Here is a 20,434-nt window from a genome sequence, read left to right on the forward strand (position 1 = left end):
TCAGGAGTCAGCAACTTGGTGTTTTGTAAAGGCAGACTTGTCAAATTAAATCTGAACATTTACAAACACTTTCTCACGCGGACTTTTGTTAAAGTTATAACCCTGCAGATAACAGCTCAGCCCTGGAAGAGACTTATGACAAATCCCAAGTTTAAACAGGCTGATCTGAAATAGATTGTTGTGCAAAGACCCTTATTCAATCTAAGAACAAACACCATTTGAGAAACCAGCCCAGATGTTTCTTTCTCAACAAAATATTTAACATTATTTATAACATATTTATCTGTTATAATATATCCCATTGAACTGAAGGTAATGACAATTAGCTGACAGTTACAGTAGGTAAATTACACAGACAAGTGGAACCCAGCGTCATATTCTTCAGTATTCACAAGCGTTAAACAGCTGCTCCGGGATCCTGCCGTCAGCAGCACTCACCTCAATGTGCTGGAACATGTATGGATGGTTGCAGATCTTCTTCAGCTGCATGATGGTGTTCATCAGGGTCTTTGATCCTCCTTTGCCCTGAGGAAAATTGTAATGGATATAAAAAATGTGATGCCAGATCAAAACAATGATATTTGTCTGTATGTTGAGTTTAAACTGGGAATAACTGATTTTTTGGCAACAGAAACGAAACAGAAAGTTGTGAACACTTATTGATATATTATCACCTTTTATAGTTGATCATGTCAAACTTGTGAGCAAAAGGTTGCTTATTTCCACATTCAGCCGTTATGCAGCAACATTATCATTCATTTTGACTTGTGTTTGACGAATGTAAGTCCAATATTCTCTCTTTTTTAGCTCCGGTTTTGGTCTCTCAGCAACTCCTGAGGGTAAATATCTAACTGCTTAGCAGCTATATGCTCCACTATGTTCCCCAGCTACGCTTTAACTGTCAGTCTGCTGTTTCCTGCTGCGCAGGTAGTGTACGGTGGGTTTATCAGAGCTTTTTCTCTGAAAACAGCTGCCTGCTGCCGCTGAAGAACAACGCTGTGAGCTGAAACTTATTATAAAGTTCCATAAAGCCGAGGGGGGCTGCACATCCAGCGGATCATTCTCTGTAGGTTCATCAATAGGACCGACCCCTCCCACATTCTCACACTATTTTCACGTTGTCATTTGATAGATTGTTATTAGAACAGAAACATATAAATGATATCCATTTGAAGTATTTTTAACAGCACTGACCTCAGAGAAACTTAGTTTAATCTAAGTCTGGCAGGTAATGCACCAACATGATATTAACTGTTTGATTGCTCCTTTAAAATGTAACAGAATTTGAGCCGTGTATTCCAATTTATCTCAACACCTATGCAGCCTGCAGCCCAAGGTGGTTTATAAATACTCAATACTAAACTGATGGAGGGATGTAGCTTCAGAAGTTGAATGAAAGCTGCAGTATACTCTCTATGTTTAGCAAAAGCACGGCGCAACTGTAACACGAAGTATACAAGACCCCTCTGGTATCAAACAGCAGGACACTGTAAATATCACTGCGCTGCAGCTCAGTTTGACACAGCATGTCACACTGATAAAAGAAAGCCGAGACAGTGAAGCCACAGGGGTTTCTGTATATTTACCTTCTTGTCTTTCTCTGAGCCGTCAGTAAGGAGGATGCCTCTCTGCATGTGGCGGTACAAAACCTTCTGAATGGCAGACATGTCACATTTCACGACATACTCCACCTGTTGGAATGACAATAAAAACAATGCATCAGAGAAACAGTGGTGCCTTTTCAGTGGCAAGGCTGTTTGATCTGACGACACTTCATTCTTGACATCATGAGGAAGAAACAGATGGTAAGAGAGGACATTTAAAGCAAGAGAAAGAAAGGCACATTATGTACAGGTACCTTGTGTTCAACAACCTTCCTAAAATATACATACAATCTCCTGAGGTGAAGCTCAGTCAATGCAAGTCCATATTTTTATAAACTGCAAGTTTCTTAAACGCATAAAGTTCCGTTTCCCAATAACGATCGATTGTGGAGCTTCTTACCGTCGGCTGTCCGAGGTGCTGAAGATGAAGCTGAATATATAGTAACTGTCAACAAGCCGTGCTATATAGTACAAATATATACATCACAAAGTGTGCAAGTAAACCTCACAAAGAGATGTTTATTACTTGGAATTGTTCAGCATGAAAATGAAGCCTAATGTGCAGAGAACCGTCGACAGCGTTCAGTTCGCTGCCCTGTTTGAGGAAGTAAACTTTGATTGGTTTAGCTGCTGCTGGACGTCCAACTCTGAGTCACACTTACCATAAATACCTTATATTTCAGTTCATTCCCTACACAAAAGATGAAGCTACAGTCAGAACTTAAGTTCATAACAAGACATTTGTGTTGCCTTGTTCATTTATTTGTTACCCGGGCCACAGAGAGTATTTGACTCTTTTGAGGAAGGGGTGCACATTATTCTGAGGCTTCTGCACAGTGGCCTCATCCAAATGAATACTTACAGATGAAAGGTCCTGCAGCAGTTACAAGGCTACACCCTCTAATATTTTAATACTTGAAGTAGTGTCAATTTCAAGGATGTCAAAGACAAGTTTTCGTTTAAAAAGTGTGCAGCCCCAAAGTAAAAATGTAAATGCTTGTGTCTGGATCGGTCGTGCGTGATCAGTTATTAAAACGCAGTCTGCAGAAGTTATTAACCACACCATGGGAATTATTTTGGGTAATGGCATGGCTCCTTATTATTTACATAAACAAACATGCTCTGTTAAAATAATAATAACAACGGTGTGACAATGTTTGTCTGTAATATACTAATTTAATGAAAACAGTTAGAACAAACAGGCTGACTCAGGGTTTCTGCAAATATAATCCTGCTACATCAAAACAAAGTAGAAACATTTAATCCAGAGGCGTCAAACTCATTTTAGTGCATTGGCCACACACGGCATTATTTCATCCCAGTAGGACAAACAGTAAAAGTACAAACTTTATGCTGAAAACGTTCACTATTAACGCAAAATCCAATTACAGAACAGATGATGAACAGAGATGTCTCGCTGATCTCTCGGCTACGACTAAAAACAGAATTCTGTTTCCTCACATCTGCCAACAATTCATTTATCTTCTCTGATCTCAGTTGTCTTTGCAAGTTCTTGTATTTTCCGCTATGATGAGTCTGATAGTGCCGCTGAATATTGTATCCCTTTTACAGACATTTTCCACTGCCATAAGCACGTGGGATCTAGCCAATCCAGCAGAGAGCCTGCTACTCTTATTAGGACAGTGTGAGCCCCAGCGGACAAATAACAATAGCAGCGCATTTTATAGAATGAATGACTTTCAGTGGCCGGATTGATCCCTCTGGCAGTCCGGTTTTGGCCCTTGGGCCGTATGTTTGATTAAAGTAAACTTTTTCTCACCTTCTCTGGCAGCTGTGACTCCACCTCCTTCTTGAGTCTGCGTAGCAGGAAGGGGCGAAGCACCTTATGCAAACGCCGGATGATCAGGATGGTCTCCTCCTCATTTAGGTCGACCTAAACAAGACAGAAAGCAAACGTGATAAAACGTCACAGAATGTTGTGTTCTGCATGCTGGGACAGCAGGATACAGCGCCACAGTAACACTCTGTGACGCGTTGATGTGTCCATAAAACGGCAATATGACCTGATATGATATCACATGAACAGGAAATATTACACATGAACAATTTGTGTGACTGTGTCTGAATCCTCCTGCTAGTTGTCACACTAAAGGTACCCTGTTGAGTTTTTGACCACCGGTTGTAATACGGAGAGATGTTTTTACAAGTGACTCTCTGTTCACACGCACAGAATGCACATGATGTGCGGGCGTCACAGGTCCTGCTGCCGCTTTCACGCTACAATCAACAGTTCAAAAAGCAGTGGAAAAAAAAAGGCTGCAGGCATGGAAGCAAACACTGAGCAATTCACATTATAGCGGAAATATACATTTTGTGTGTGCGTCCTCCATTATTGTGTATGTGGTGTGTTGCGACTGCTCTCTGTGGTTGTCCGTGGTGCGTTGGTGGAGTGGGGGAGCCCTGAAAATTCTAATTTGTTGAACATTGACCCAAGCTGTGCTGACTTTTGTGGGCGCTGCTGTGACCCTTGACCCTTGAACTGAAAGATGGATGGAAAACAAAGGATTCATGTTTTCTGAATGTCCAGAACTGTACGATAGCAAATTGGCTTCATACTGAGACCAAACAAGAAAACATATTCACTTGGCAGCAGGCAAATGCAGCTACCAGACAGTTTGAGTCTTTGAAACGTAGCGATCTCCTGCTCGCAACATTAGCGTTGTAGCAAGTTCTGTAAAATGCTGCACCAACCGACGCGGTGTGTTTCAGCTGTAACGTGAACACACCTTCACACATCGAGGATACACACAATGCATTTTGGTGAGTTACACTGAATGCAAACACAGCTGTTGTTTGTTTACAACAAATCTCCACAAGGGCAACTTAAAATGAATCTAATGGAAAAGGTCTGAGCCATTATTAACTTTCATCAACTTGTTTAAGTACGCTTGGTGCTCAGCTCTGCCTTGCAAAGCTTAAACACTTTGTTTCACTTGCTTGCTGCTTAAAAATAAACTGTTCATAGGTGTCCGATGCCATTTAAAGGTGGACAGCTCAACCTACAGTGTCCTGATGTGAGCGAAGAGAACAGTGCTATCCGAACAGTGTAAGAACAAAAACCCACATTGCAGGACCTTTAAATATGTTTTTTAAAATGTCAAACTACAAAACTTTATAGTTTACTTCACTTTGCTTCCTTTTCAGGAGAAATGACAGGTGTGAGTACTGTGAAGGGGTGAAAAGTCCTCAGGGGAAACAGATCTGAAGACAGACCCATCTGAAAAATCCTTTTATCAGCTTTTTCAAAACAAAGAACAAAATAAAATGCACTCTTTGCCTCAAGCAGCAAAGTCAAATTTGGGACGGTCGGGGAAAGAAACAAACAATAACAAATAAAGACAATAAAGAATGATTGGACCAAAGGATTTCATCAGCCAGCAAAACTCTATTTTTCTATTAATTAAAACTCCTGTTTTTTCTTTCTTCTTCTCCCTCTATCCCCCCCCCCCCCCCCTCCCCTATGGCTCCTCTACACTCGCATGCACACTCACAAAACCCTTCACAATACACTGCTCTGCACCGTAGCTAATACACACACCCCACACCATGAGATCTAACTCATATGCATTACAATAGAAATATCCATGTTTAGCTAAATCATTTTACAACTCATCTCAAAGACATTTAACTTCTACGTTTATAATGTATATGTAATCTCAGATTTAAAAGGCAGCGATTCTCTACATGGGTATGAGTTTTAATGTTGCAAAACACAAAATAAATTCCACAATCAAATGAGACAACCTGAGGAGATAGGGTCATTAGTTGAATCTTTTGAATCTTCACCACTCTACCTTTGTAGCCTTGGATGCTTTGTTCTATTTGTGACTCTGGTACTTCAGATAAATCCCTCACATGCAATGAATTCAGAGCATTTACAAAAACTATTTGTTCTACAGTATCTCCCACCTCCACCTAAAAATGTTAATATTTCACCAAAGGTTTAACAGACTTGAGGAAACCAGGCGCTTTCGTACGTACTCTCTCTCCTGTCATGGCGAACGGGGCGTTGAACCACTGCTCGAAGGTGCTGCAGCTCTTGAAGATGGTGGGCAGCAGGAAGTTGAGCAGGGCCCACAGCTCAGGCAGCTTGTTCTGCAGTGGTGTACCGGTGAGGAGGAGGCGGCGGGGCGCCACGTAGTGGGTGTTCAACACCTGGGTCAGCTTACAGTGGTGGTTCTTCATGCGGTGACCCTCGTCCACAATCATGTACTTCCAACGAATCTGTACGTGGAAGAAGACTTATTAGTTCCATATTCTACACTGTGAAATAGTGAAGAAGAAAAACTCATGTCAAAATTTGCATTTGGAATACTATTGATCGCAAAGGAGCTGTGGAGTGGCTGCAAAGAAGAAAAACTTGACTTCCTTACTCTGACTACCCTCAGGGTACATAACACAAATGAGAACTTTCTTACTTCCCTCTTTCATTCAATATGCTTATAATGATTGTTTGAGCACAATGTTTTTCAAAGCGATCAGAACAAACTTTAATAAAGTAGCTAACTTTAAGCTTACTCTGAATTATTTCGGCTACTTAGCACCAAATGTTTATTATATTTACTGCAGCTTTATAGAACTTAGTTGTAATACAAAGCTTTAGTCTCCAGATATATAATAATATATAGAGCAGATTGGCTGATAGTGACTGCGGAGTACCAGATAAGACCCACTTTTCCCTCCAGAATACACTTTAAGCCATGGACTGAACAAAGTGCCATGCACACACCTGACATTACAATGAATGAAAATGTCCCTCTAGTGTCGAGTCTGATAAACAGCTAAATGTGTATGGGTGTGAGTCCCAGCTCATTGGAGTGCTTCACAGTAATCCTTTCTCATTTCATTTTCCAGCCTGTCTCACAGTTACTGTGCACAAACACACAGTGTACTAAGGCAAGATAACTGATTTCCCAGATTGTGTGAAAAGTATTACAACTGTGTGCAGCCCAAATACACACATCGTGCAGTCAATAATAAAGGTTATGGGCTAGAAAATTATTGACATAAATATCAATATAATTAAGTCCAACCCAGACCTGATGTCTTTATTATCTCCACCAAGGGATCGTGCATTCGGTCTTTGTGCGTGCTTGAGAGTGTGTGGTTGGTGTGTGTGTGTGGTGTGTGACATCGCTGTCTTTGCCACATACTACTGGATCAATCTGATATGATCAACCTGACTTAAAAAAACGATTTTGTTGACTGATTATTTATAGTTCCCTCCTCTCCTTTCCTCCGCTCTGTCTCTGACTGTGTGTGTGTGTGTGTGTGTGTGTGTGTGTGTGTGTGTGTGTGTGTGTGTGTGTGTGTCGGGAGCGAAGCCCCACACTTCGCAAAACAGTGGAGGAGTGAATGTGCAAAGCAACGCTGTAAACACTGAAATGTGCACATAAATTAGATAAATAACATAAGTGTTTACTTTATTTAATAGAAGAGCACCTGTTCAATGTGAAAAGTGAGTTGTGAATATAACAAAAAAAAACACCTTGAATTTCAGGGGGGGCGCGGGGTTCCGATGGGGGGCCTTCTTTCAGTGAAATGGACTCATTAAGTCACAGAAAACACTGACGTGGTAATTTCATAAATTCTTTAAGTAGAAATGTATGCCGAGCTGTTATTTGAGAAAAAGGTTTTCAGGAGTCTTTTGTTTTGTTTTGTTTGTCAGGATACCTATTGCTTCTTTTGCTTTCATGTATATTACCATGTGTTTACACTGTTACGACCATATCCAAACAGCACTAATTGTGCCTTTTGTTGTATAAGTTTAAAAAATACTTTATTTTAATTGAAATGTTAGAATAATATCCGCGCTGGGGTTGAGGGGGGTCACGGGGACGATTCTCATTTACATATTGACATTGATTTTGGTCGACGTACAACCGAGTGCTAGGGTCCTTCCTCTGGCCCCTCAGTCTCCTCTTCTCTAACAACACTTTTGTGTGAAGGTCTTGTGGTTCAGAGCACACAAAAGGCTGCATGTATAGTTAAACATGAACCTTTTATGAATATTCTGTGATGAAAGGTGTGTGTTTGTATCTGCTGAGTGGCACCAACATGAGCCTTACTTTCACATATAACAACTATAAATTAACATTCACTGCGAGAGGTTTACAATGGATTTTCGGGACAGTGATGAAAAAACTTTGTCTAAAGCCCTGCCTCAGAGTCAGACACAGCTGAGTGCACTTTTCTATTTGGAAATGTTTCTTTTATTAAACAGCAACTGAAAGTTTTCATTATTTTTGAAAGATCATTTTTTGGGCTTAATGCCTGATAGACCAGCCGTAGAGAAAAAAGGGAGAGAGCGAGAGGGGAGGACATTAAGCAAAGGGGCGCTAATCGGATTAGAACCCAAGCCGCTGCATAAAGACTCAGCCTTTACAAGGTCACCGGTAGACCCTGTCGGCATACATTTGAGTTGTGCATGTATGATAACCATAAATAAAATATGACACTGATAGATGAATGATCCAACACCTCCTCTGACTGAACGAGGACAAAACTGAGGCTCTAGTTTTTGCTGTGCACCAACAGCGCATTACACCTCCGTTTGATCACTAATTTAACTTTCCAGTCACATACAAGGAACGCGGCTAACGCAGCGTTCTATCATCAGACGAGAATAACAAACATCAGACTTTTTTATTTCTTTAAGATACTCTGCAGCTTGTGCTTTCACTTATTACAAGCAGTATCGACTACTGCAGTGCACTGTTCTGAAAAGTCGATAAATCAAGTGCAGCTCACACTGAGTGCTGCTGCTGCCGTATTCTGAAACTGGAACAAAGAAAAGAGTTTGTGTGCTTCCAAGTTCAGCACTGGTGTTAAGTTATGTCAGTCTAACGACCCTTCTACTCATCTACAAAATAATGAATGAACTTGGGGCTGATTGTAATGTCAACATGTTGCTGTATGGTGCTACTGTATATGTCCCCGACAGAGCCCTCGCATCCACAGATTCTCTGCTCACTGTAATAAAAACTCAGACAAAGACCTATAATGAAGCTTCTCTTGCCGTTTTAGACCCACATTATCTCACTCTGGATTTAAGCTCCTGCTATTACTTTTCCTTCACGTATAATCTGTTATTACGACGTCCTTGAATTCTGCAATCAAGTAAAGAGACTTTCAAAATTGTTCTGCCGTGGTGGAATCTCAGACATTAGTCATCTAACTACTGATTAGTGAAGTTGAATAAAAAACTTTTTTTAAATTTGAGTGAATAAAAGAGTATGAATGTGTAAAATGTGTGGGACACTGTGTGTTTGTGTGTGTATGAAGGGTACAAAATGAGTGCAAGCGAGAAAAGTGGATTAGACAGAGACGACAAAGCTCTGATCTCCTTCACCTTGGCCAGTATGTGTTTGTCCTTGATGATGTATTCATAAGTGGTCAGCAAGACATTGAACTTCCCACTGCGGAGTTGAGGCACAAGCCCACGGCGCAACACAGGGGTGCCCTGGCATGGGAGAGACACAAAGAAAGATTAACCACAAGCAATCAGGTGGAAAAGGAAAGAAATAACATAATAAAGGATTCTTACCTTGTACGCAACTTTGACCACAGAGGGTGACCACTTGTCAAGTTCATAAACCCAGTTAGACAAAGTCCTGGGGGAAAACAGAAATCACCACACGTGTTGGATGTTACATGTAAGAAAATGTTATGAATTAAGAGCAATTCAGGACGCACTCTAGCCCAAACATGAAGCGGAATCAACATGAAGAGGGCAGAGTAGTCATTGAAATGTCTGTCATCAGGGTTAAAACATAATTTGCTGGATAAACTTCAGAAGAAAAGAAAATCCACTGAAGTGGCAAAGTGCAATATCTTTCAAAAGGGTCAAATAGATGCAGCTCACAATGTGAGAGAGCTTTGTTCAACACTACGCCCCCCGGGCAGATCAAACTCTCTGCTCATTAACTTTGATTTCCCGACACACAACTATGAGTGAAAGAGGGCGAGTTCAAGGCTTTTCTTTACATTAGTTCCCTGTGCATATTAAAAAGAATATTTAACACAGAGGCCCTGAGCTCAGATTTAAGCCTCTGCTGCGCTCCGTTTGACTACAAAAAGCAGTGCACTTGTCATAAAAACAAAAAAGGTGTTGTTCAAAAAGACACACCCCATGTTCACTCTAATCCTTTAACACCTGCAGTTGTAAACTATCATGAAAAATAAATACTAATGAGGGAAAATGTTTAGAAAGGCTGAAAAGAACCCAGGAGCATTAACCCAATTATACAGTTTTTTGGGGGGGTAGGTTTGAAACTCCAAACGACTGCAGCCTGCTCTGCCTTGGAGAGGTGGTCTCCTGCTGCTTCCAAGTGAAAGTTGGTGGAGTTGGTTTGTGTTTGATGAATTCAAAGAGCTTAATTGTGGGGAAATAACACATTTTCACACTAAATGAATGATTCAAGAGATTTTTATCTCATGCCTTTAAAATAAGCGAAGGTGGAAAATAATGATATGAAAGGATTGCTTTAATAAAGTTTGTTGGAACAATGTAATGGGTTTCTTATTTTCTGCAACTTTTTTCAGGTAGAAATGTTGTGCACTACAAAATGCAGAAAGCAGTAACTTCCTCACTGACCCAGTACAAGATGAGATTTAATGTTGCGGGGCTAGCAGGTTTCTACAAGTCTGTTTATGCTGCGTGTTTTAGAGTTAATCAGCACTAAAAGCGCTTAGGAGACAAAGTTTAAGAGTTTTTGATTTTTGCTCCCACAAAGGAAACCGAGAGACGTCTCTACTACAGAAAAAAAACAAAACATCTGTGATGCAGCCAAGAATGAACGAACCAACACACACATGGACACTATTGCTAACAGGCAGTAAAAAAAGTTCTGACCACTTCAAGAACCTGTTGACTGAAAGACGAGCTACACAAATATAAGGAATGAGGACCCTATTCTCCTTGGAATAACGGTACCTGAGGGAAACAGGACTATTTTGATAAAGTGTTTATTATCTTCAATAATCATCTTTTTTTCTAAAAATAGGAAAGAAAGAAAAGGGGTAAGGGCCATCTCATAATACTTAAAGTTCAGCGCCATACTGAAATATAGCACTGGTGAGTCCAGCGTTGTCTGAGCAGAGTAGTGTCTTTGCTGTTCTAGAGATAATTAGTGTTTGCTGCTAACTTTGACTCATCACTTCCTGTAAGCAGGCGAGTGCACACCTGACACTTGAATTTAATTTGAGCAAACAGGTGCATCAACCATGGACGGGAGTCCCGACTGACCTGTTCTCCATTACAGCCCTATCTTGTGATTGAGCCTGACGTCGGTGTATTTCAATTTATAATTATTTCTGAGAATAACTTTAAAAACTGTGATCATCGATCCCTTGCTAAACATATTTTAGGGTGTCATAACGCTGCACGATAAGAGCTGTGATGGATGCAAGTTTAAGAGTACTGACGAGAGAGGAACAATGATGAGAAAGGGTCCGTTGATCCTCTTGTGCTCCATCAGGTAGGTGATAAGGCCGATGGTTTGGATGGTTTTGCCGAGGCCCATTTCATCAGCCAAGATGCCGTTTAGATTGTTGTTGTACAGGGAAACCATCCACTCCAGCCCCTGGACCTAATAACACAGAGAAAGAAAGGCATGCCTAAAAATATGCAGGCAGAGAAAATATTATTCACATTATGGACATAAAAGACTAGAAAACTATACTCTGATCAAGACAGAGAGCACTTTGTGTTGCAAAACTATGCCTTGTTTTAAGGGACCGGTTAAGACAATCTGCATATTAAATGGGAAATGACTCAGATGGGTAATAAGCATGTTGAACGTCACGTCCTGCTCTTTCTTGTTAAATTGGGATGACCGTCTGGTCGTTGCAAGAAAATGCCAGTTTCCAAAGCAAAAGGTGACTTCTTTAAATGGCTTGCTTTTCTTTTAAACAAAGAGATTCAGTTGTTTATCAGGTAAGATAAAGAAAATCAGCAAATCCTTAAAAATGAGAGGCTAAAACAAGAAAATGTTTAGCCTTGTTGTTTGCAAAATGGTGAGGCAGTGGGGTGTTGTTACAGCGCCTGCTGCTGGTGGAGAGATGGGAGTGTCTCAGCTGGAGATCAGACAGCTGGACGGAATTAGGTAATCGGTCACACAATATACGCGTGGTGGTAACTTGGTCCTAGTCTCTTGCAGTAGGCTAGGACCGCTTGTCAGAGAACGGCCTGAGGACTGTAGGAGAGACCGTATTAGAGCGTGTTGTTTTGTTTTGCCTGGAAAGGCTAAAGTCTTTCACCATTAAAACTGTTGTTATTTACCAAACCTCCTTCTCCTGCCATCCTTTTATCTGGGTACTCTGGCCACCACGGTGATTGAGAAAGATGAGCTTGGAATGGCGGTAATAAAAACCGAGAAACCAGACCCGGTCTGTTGTGACGGCCATCTTTCACAGGGTCAGAGAGCAGACGTTGCCTCGTTGCAAAGGCGTTTTGCCGATGTGTTCTCCCCCCTTCCCAGTTGCACGGCTCTCTTACACCATCACATAGTGATGCCCCTAGGCATGACGGTGCGGTCATTGCCCTATCGACTGCATGAACACAAAAATAATGTTCAGGCGGGCCTTCAGGCCATGTTAGAGATGGGGGCAATAGAACAGTGCCCCGGGGCAATAGAACAGTGCCCCGTCGCTCTGGTACACAAATCCGACGGGTCAATATGGTTCTGTGTGGACTACCCCAGGGTTAATGAGGTATCTAAATTTGATCCTCACCCGATGCCTCGGGTCGACGAACTCCTGGATTGGCTGGGCACGGCTCGTTTTTATACGACAATGCATTTAACCAAGGGCTACAGGCAGATTCCCCTGTCTCCAGGTCCCATGAAAAAATTGGCCTTTTCCACTCCGTACGGGTTGTACTAATTTGTGACTCTTGTTTGGAGCCCCAGCCACCTTCAAGCGGCTCATGGACCGGGTTTTGCTCCCTGGATGAAGGCACCATCCACAGCGGGACGTGAGAGCAGCATATGCGGCAAGTGGAGCCGGTGCTCCAGCTGGCGTTCCCAACTTTGCTTTTCATTCTGTGTTGCAGACAGACACCTTGAACAGCGGGCTCGGGGTCGTTTTTCTCATTAGGTGGAGGGGGTCTACCGCCCCGTACTGTACATTAGCCAGAAGCTGGCTCAGTGGGAGGTGAACTACAGTACTGTGGAAAAGGAGTGCCTCGCCATACAGGAGTCAACTTGCGGCCAGGGGGATCCTGGCCTGAGTCGGGTGGTGGGAGTATGTGGCATTGAGGTGTGGTTACGGCGCCGGCTGCTGGTGGAGAGATGGGAGTGTCTCAGCTGGAGATCAGACAGCTGGACAGAATCAGGTAATCGGTCACACAATATAATGGGGTGGTGATGGTCTGGTGGTACGCCTTCCAAACAGAAAACCAGATGGTTGTGAGTTCAATACCAGGGCTGCCATCACTGTACCCCTGAGCAAGGTACTTAACCCCAAGTTAAGGGACTGTCCCTGTAGTTAGTTCACTGTAAGTCCCTGCTGACCTGTAATGTGATGTAATATAAGCGTGGTGGCTGTAGGGTCCTGGAGGAGGGACGTGTTGTTCAGAGAACGGCCTGAGGACTTCGGGAGAGACAGTATTGGAGTATTATTATTATCGATTATTAGATTATCAAAATAGTTGCTGATTAATTTTACTGTGGATTGGCTAATTCTTTAATCGAGCAATAGTTTCAACTCTATTAAAGAATAATTGAAAAGTGGAGTTTTAAATGTCTTTCTAATGCCTGCCTACATGCAATTGTACAAACCTTAGTTAATTTACTGCTTTTCATAGTGAGCTTCACAAATTCACTTTGATCTTATTGTCATTTTTGCATTTTAAATCCCAAGTGATTTAAGCGTGATGGCAAAATATCAACCGTATTACCAACTGCGTAGCTCGCCTGTGGCCTGCGGAAAACAATCAGCAATAGATAGTACTGAGAAAAGAGAAGGGCACGAGGGCACTGGCAGGGGACCAAAACATAGCTGACAGCAGAGCTAATTGCACAGAATAAAAGGCTGGGAAAGGCTACAATTTATAGGAAATATTAAACTGAGAGTTGTCTTATATAAATGTAAAATTCAGTTTTTCGTTGGCACCAGTGGTTGCGTCATAATCATTGTTCGTCATTTTGATGGATAGGGTGGTAAAACCTTTGTCATAATCTACTATTACCCATTATTTGAATTTCATTTTAGGATGACGCATGATTAAAAACATTTCATTTGAATTTTTTTATATGAGTAAACAGAACTATCTTATAGATAATGTATTTATAAGGGCGTGGAGAGAAAAGATGAACAGAGACCATGTAGCTTTTCATGTCAACACAAGGAAGCAAATGAAAGATTTCTTTTTCACAGTGACAGCGAAGGACATTGTCTCTAAACAGGCAAATACAATTCCTTTGACAGACGAGTTCTCATGGCTGTTTTAATTTTGGTCTGAAGGCTGAACCTGTGGCGCTCTGCTGCCACACTGGAGACTGGAATTAGCAGGCAGCGCCACTTCAGAACAAGTTTTGAAGTCGGGAAAATGTCTCCCAGGGAAGTAATCAGAAGCTGGCAAGACTCCCTAAACGTGTGATTTATTTCCATATCCTGCACGTAGTCCTGTTGCATGCGCTCCTTCTGCAGCAGTGGCAGTAGCTGCACCTCAGAGAGACGAGAAGAGAGAGGAGGCTGCAAAGCCTGCAGGTTGTAGCTCTTCAATGCGCTGTGAATAATTAAAGTAACAGTAGATCGCCTCTTAGTGTTTTAATCTGTCAAAATGATGGACGTAACTTCAGATTTCAGATTAAAATATTCGGTTAAAGCAACCTCTGGTCTCACAGCAGACAAGTGATCCAATTATTGCACAGCTGAACTCGCTTCAATTTCCCCAAGGAGCCTCTACAATATCTCTTGTAAAGCCAGCCACACTATAAATCAGGAGTGCTAGGACTTCAACCTGATTGTGAGAAAATAAATGTTAGCAGCATCGAATTTCCAGTTCTTTAGCTCTTGTAAAATACCATCTTTCACTGCCATCCTCACTCACTACATTAGAGACATGATTATATTATTATATTGTCATAGTTAGTGGCAGACAGCTGTCTATAAACGTGACTGAGATGATTTAGCATTCAGTTGCCTAGCAGCAGATATATTTTATAGGTATGATGTGATCGTTTAGCCTATTGACAGTAAATTCATCTGCAAGTATTTCAGTGAGAACATCTCACTGGCTCCAGCTTATAAAAGACATTTAACGATGTCACCGTGGGCTCTGGGACTTAATCGAGAAAGATTAAAGGAGTTTCATATATCTTTAAGTCTGTCTCAAAATACAGTACCGTAATTTTCGGACTATAAGCCGCACCTGACTATAAGCCGCAGACGCTAAATTGACTAATTTGTACATATATAAGCCGCACTGGGCTATAAGCCGCACACGCTAAATTGACTGATGTGTATGTAGCCGGTCTGTAGCTGACACCACGATCGACTCTGCGTTGTGTTGTGTAGAACCAGGAAATAACGATGGAGAACTTCTGCCTGTTCAATCAGCATTTATTGTCTCTGACCGTTGGTGTTTTCCTTAATTTGTCCATAAATTACCGTTGAAACAGAAGAAACACATGGAAAGTCATCATCATACGGTAACTCCACAGTCGGGGTTTTTGGACATGCCACCCCTCTCTTCAGCGTATCCTTCTTTCCGTCTCCCGAAAAAGTGGCGCGAACCCCCAGAAAGTGCCGGTTTCAGGAGTATCCGGTTTCAGGAGTATCAACATAAAAGCATATTTAACAAAATAAGACTCCTCGAAATAAATATATATATTTCCATAATGAGGGTGTCTCACACACTGCCTCGCTCTCGTAATGTCCGTCTGTCTCTCGTACCACTCGCTACTTTTGCGCGCTCTTTCCCTGCATCCGGTGGACTGTAACCTGTAAAATCCATAGATTTAGGAATTCCCCTAGTGGCCGTTAGCTGTAAAAATCCATAGATAAGCCGCACCGTTATATAAGCCGCAGGGTCGCAAAATGGGGAAAAAGTTGCGGCTTATAGTCCGGAAATTACGGTAAGTACATTACGTTAACCCGTCGCTGTTCCTGCTGTCCGTACTGACCATAAATCCCTTTCTAACGTCATTCTAACATACATATATATATCTATATCTATATATATATATATATATATATATATATATATATATATATATATATATATATATATATATATATATATATATATATATAAAACAGACAAAGGACAAAATCCACAGTGCTGGTCCAAAGTCCTATAAAGTGGGAAATTCCCTCTTTTTGTTTCCCATAACAGCGCTTTCTTTCTGGGTCATGGTGGAGAGGTAGTAGTAAAACATGATAGAAACTTCTGACCAAATACACTAACTTTGGAAGAAATTACTTTTATTTGCCTACATCAAACGTCTGGAGCCTCTTATTAACTTTGGCTAAACTTTCAAATGCATCATTGCACAGAACAAGGATTTTGTCTGCTATAATTTACATTGGAATTGCGTTATGATGGGGACAACTACAACCATTAATAACTATTTCAATTGTATTGTGCATGTGAGTATTGTTTTAATGTAAACCATCATTTATTGTATTGTTCATTTTTGCAGGGACAGTGCACAATCAAAAGTTATTGCACCAGAGTTAGCTAGAAGCTCATTTACATCCGTTGCCCCGGGGCAGGTAGACAACAAACAACCACATAATAACAAATACACTCCTTACACAATAAATAAAAGTCCATCAGTGTGAGATAATAAATAGAATCCGTATTATGATAAATGTTAATAAACACTAAAGCTTTCTGAGTTTGTGGGAAGCTTTTCCCACTGCGATAACCGAGAAGGCAGATCAAGCTTTCAATCAGAAATGAAAACCATCATGAGTTGCAGCCCTGTGCTGGAGTATTACATGTCTTGAAACATAAGGGTGTTTGTAATCTGCCTACACTTGAAGCTTAATTAAGATTCCCACTTAATAAATATATATCCTGACTGCAAATGATGCTTTGACAAGGAACTTCCCAACAGCACATACTGTGCAAGACCAAAAACAGAGCAAATACCATTTAAACTCACAAGGCTAATTGAACCCTATCGGACTTGTCTGGTGGCGGAGGCACTGGGCCACCCAGCAGCCAGGACTCAGACAAGCTGTCCAAGAGCGGTTTGGGAAGTCCCGCTAGCTCAAGCCAAAAGTCCGTAATACTCAGAAATGTCCTTCTGCTGAGGTCGAGCATCATTTTAGCTACAACAACAACAGTTTGAGCTTCTCTACTGGTGAAAGAAACACTTCCAAAACCCTCAAATACCGTTTGACAATGTGCTACACAATGCACACAATACTGGAAAAATACCAGTGATGTACGTTTTCTCTCCTTCTCGTAAATGTACATGTATTTTACATTACTTCGATTTCATGAATGGAGACGGAATTGCTACAATTTAAATGTCATTGTGCAACCCTGTCTTCTAAAATGACAAAGAAAATGAACCTTGAAGATTTAAAAGGCTCCGAAAATATTTGTTTGATACAAAGCGAAATGAAAAATTAAAATTTGAATTTCTTTGCTTCTTCTTGAATTAAAAAGTTGTCTCACAGAAAGTTGCTGAACGTTCAACACTCATTTTAAAAACACATTGCGGGTACATATATATATTTATATAAAATGACAACTTCAATTGTTCAAAAGTGAGCAATAAAAAAAAAGAAAAAAGCAGTGTGTGTGTGTGTGTGTGTGTGTGTGTGTGTGTTGTGTGCTGTGTGTGTGTTGTGTGTTGTGTGTGTGTACCTGGTAATGTTTGAGTGTGCCGTTGACGAGCAGCGCCGACTGCTTCTCCACCCTCTCAATGACAGCGTGGGCCACACCATAGTAAGACTGGGAGCTGGTTTGTCCAGTAGGAACACTGTATTCATCGTCCACATCCTGCTTAACAGACCTGAAAGTGTGTGTGATGTAAAAGAGAGTATTTGAAACCCCTCTCACCCCGCTGAAAACTGTGCTCTTTCAGAATTGATTATGATCAGTATCAAGGTGTAGCAGGGTCTGACGCCGGGAGCTCAGCTGGAGATCAGAGCTCTTTGCTAATAGTCCTCTGGAAAAGTCTCAATTCAGTAAAAAATCTTACTTTCATTAGTTTCATTCTTAGTTTCTAACATGTTGACTGATTAACTCCCACATAGCTCCCGCTGGGAAAATCCAAAAGAGATTCTTTCTTGTTTCGTTTCAAAATCAAAAAGCAAAACATTGGACCTAAAACTTTGTTTCCAAGTTATGCAATTCCTTGACGGAAAAAAAACAATTGCCAAGTAAATCTGAGATAGCATAAGTATAATATATATATAATACATTACTCGATAATGTGCTTGGTAGCCGCCACGAACATTCCTTCTCCATGGGGATCGAGAATCATCTTGTCCTCCATCTCTGCTTTAGTCCCCTCCTCTTCGTCCTTATAAGGCAAAGTTGATAAGACATGACATGAGAGCGCACCTAATATAAGAACTACAGCAGAGACAGAAGTGCATACAGCTAATACAGCTGGTGGATTTTGATGTGCGTGTTTAGTGTCTGTGTGTATAAGTGGAGTTGGTCAGACTGAGATGTGGCTTATATCCTGTATGATTTGAAGTGCAGCAGGGTGAGGCTGATCTAAAAATCCTCCATTAATAAGAAAGTCACTAACCTCCTCCTCATACTCGGAGCTGCTCTCCTCGCTGTCCGACCGCGGGGCAACTTCATACCTGGTTTTTAAAGGAGGAAAACGAGGGAAATAGAAAGTACAGTTACTATATTTATTTTACGTCTGGCACACATCAAAATAAAATACACCGTCAGCAGAATTAACAAGCTGTTACAGGCAGCACAGGGGCCTTTTTACTTTATTTAGGATGTTGAATCTCACTCAAACTTCACAAACTTTACATCCTTAAAAAGCTTCACAATCATGTCCTTATACACTATTTAAAGATCACAGTATGCCTGCAAAAATAATTGCTTATTTTAAAAAAGGAAACATACTCGCAGTGTAAAAATACGCTTTTGGTGTGAAACAAGTGAAAAAGGAGCCAAATGCAGAAACTCACGATATTCACTTATTAACAAAATACAAAAGTAACATGACTTTCATTTGTCAGATGTTGACAACAGTTCTATGCAGTAATGTGCCTCCGCCTCACCCAGGGTTCATCTCGAGCCAGGCTTCCAGCTGGCTGGATTTGGGAGCATCCGTTCCCTGCAAAACTTTCCCAGTCTCCGTCTGAACCAGTTTGACTGGCAGCTCACTCGTCTGGCTGCTCTCATCCACGAGCTGCAGGACAAACGAACCACAAGGTGAAACATGTCATGATAGATATAACTGAACTTCTGTTGGTCCAATTAGGAAAATGTTAATGTTTTTTCTTTAGCATTTTTTAATAGAACAAATGTTTTTATGGCTGCATATGACAAAAAGGCATACACACAAAGATTTATGTAAATATTGCCGACCAGATCGACGATTGAAGAGACCATGGCCACTTGTTGTTTTGCTCCTTATTTTACAGAAACCCGTTAACGATCCCTTTTCCATCTTCAAATCCCCACAAGTGCGCTGTGCCATCTGACAAAACCCAACATCTCCACATGCCTGCTAACAAAACTTCTGCTCTGCATCCCGCTAGCTTCGACATCTTTATTCTATTTTTGCCGTATTGCCTCGCGTGTGAAGCGTGAAATTCACTTGTGAAACAATGTATATAACTGCCTGTCCAAAATGGACCATCAATGCTTGTTTAGCGTATCCACTTCTGACAGGAGACAAAAGAGAGAATAAGCTTAATTAAAAGCTGTGCGGAGCTGTGAGGGAGAACAAACGCTGCTGATTACAATTTGTTTATTTCTGGCATTATTTGCAAGAGGTGCAATTTGCTTCGGTTGTAAGATCATCTAGGGTGCAGTCAGCCTCTGAAAGGATAATTACTGTTTGATCTGATTTTTGCTTTTTTCATTTCTGCCAGAGCACATTTGGTAGACTGAGTTTAAGTACAGGTTTGGTTTCACAGCAGCCATAATTACTGTCTCAGTTAATGCAGCAGAGCAGTAAATATCACCACGAGATTTGCTCGATAGTTAAATAGCCTTAAAGAATGATGGACAGCCTGAGATCCATCTATAAATCAGGTGCGAATGTAACATTTGAAAGGCCCTTTAAAATAACTGATAACTGGGTTTTTTGTACACTTGGGGGCAAACATGTGGACACAACATTGACATATAATCAACTGTTATGTTGAACTTGTGAGCAAACAGTTAGTTGCTTATTTACACATCCAACAATATCGTTCATGTGGAGTTATGTTTGTGTGTGATGAATGTACGTCCAATATTCACTCTCTTTCAGCTCCGTTTTGGTCCCTACCAGCTCCTGAGGGAATCTCTGGCTCTTTAGCTGCTTAACACTCAACTATGTTCACCAGCTAGTCTCTTACACATCTAAATGCTGTTTGCTGCTAACCAGGTTGTGAACAACATTGGGTTTTTACCGCTTTTACACTGAAAACAACTGCGTGCAGCGGCCAAAAACAATGCTGTGAGAGCCGGACAGCTAAACAATGAGCTGAAACTATAAAGCTCCGTGAGGTGAGGTGAAGGGGAGCTGCAGATTCAGCTGATAATTCTCTGTAGGTTCATCACTACGAGCGACCCCTTTCCCATTGTCACATTATTTTCACAATGTTATTATAAAAACATTGATTATTCAACAGACAGTTACACAATATAGTTTCATATA

General features: G+C 41.1%; 1 protein-coding gene across 2 annotated transcripts in view; it reads right to left on the minus strand.

Moving 5' to 3' along the window:
* Positions 1-20,434, minus strand: part of smarca2 (SWI/SNF related BAF chromatin remodeling complex subunit ATPase 2) — a 59,356-nt gene that overhangs the window by 23,992 nt on the left and 14,930 nt on the right. For both annotated transcript variants that reach the window (XR_003832768.1, XM_029439170.1), the window contains exons 12-22: positions 18,843-18,973; positions 18,350-18,407; positions 18,018-18,115; positions 17,455-17,602; positions 11,052-11,215; positions 9,172-9,238; positions 8,977-9,087; positions 5,607-5,849; positions 3,385-3,498; positions 1,587-1,691; positions 439-525 (exon numbers count right to left, since the gene is read on the minus strand). Coding sequence is in view for 1 of the 2 variants with exons in the window: in XM_029439170.1 (XP_029295030.1) it covers positions 439-525; positions 1,587-1,691; positions 3,385-3,498; positions 5,607-5,849; positions 8,977-9,087; positions 9,172-9,238; positions 11,052-11,215; positions 17,455-17,602; positions 18,018-18,115; positions 18,350-18,407; positions 18,843-18,973 (1,326 nt within the window). In the remaining variant the exon portion in view is untranslated. The remainder of the gene's footprint in view (positions 1-438; positions 526-1,586; positions 1,692-3,384; positions 3,499-5,606; positions 5,850-8,976; positions 9,088-9,171; positions 9,239-11,051; positions 11,216-17,454; positions 17,603-18,017; positions 18,116-18,349; positions 18,408-18,842; positions 18,974-20,434) is intronic.

Source organism: Cottoperca gobio, chromosome 9 (genome assembly GCF_900634415.1).
Source record: "Cottoperca gobio chromosome 9, fCotGob3.1, whole genome shotgun sequence".
NCBI lineage: Eukaryota > Metazoa > Chordata > Actinopteri > Perciformes > Bovichtidae > Cottoperca > Cottoperca gobio.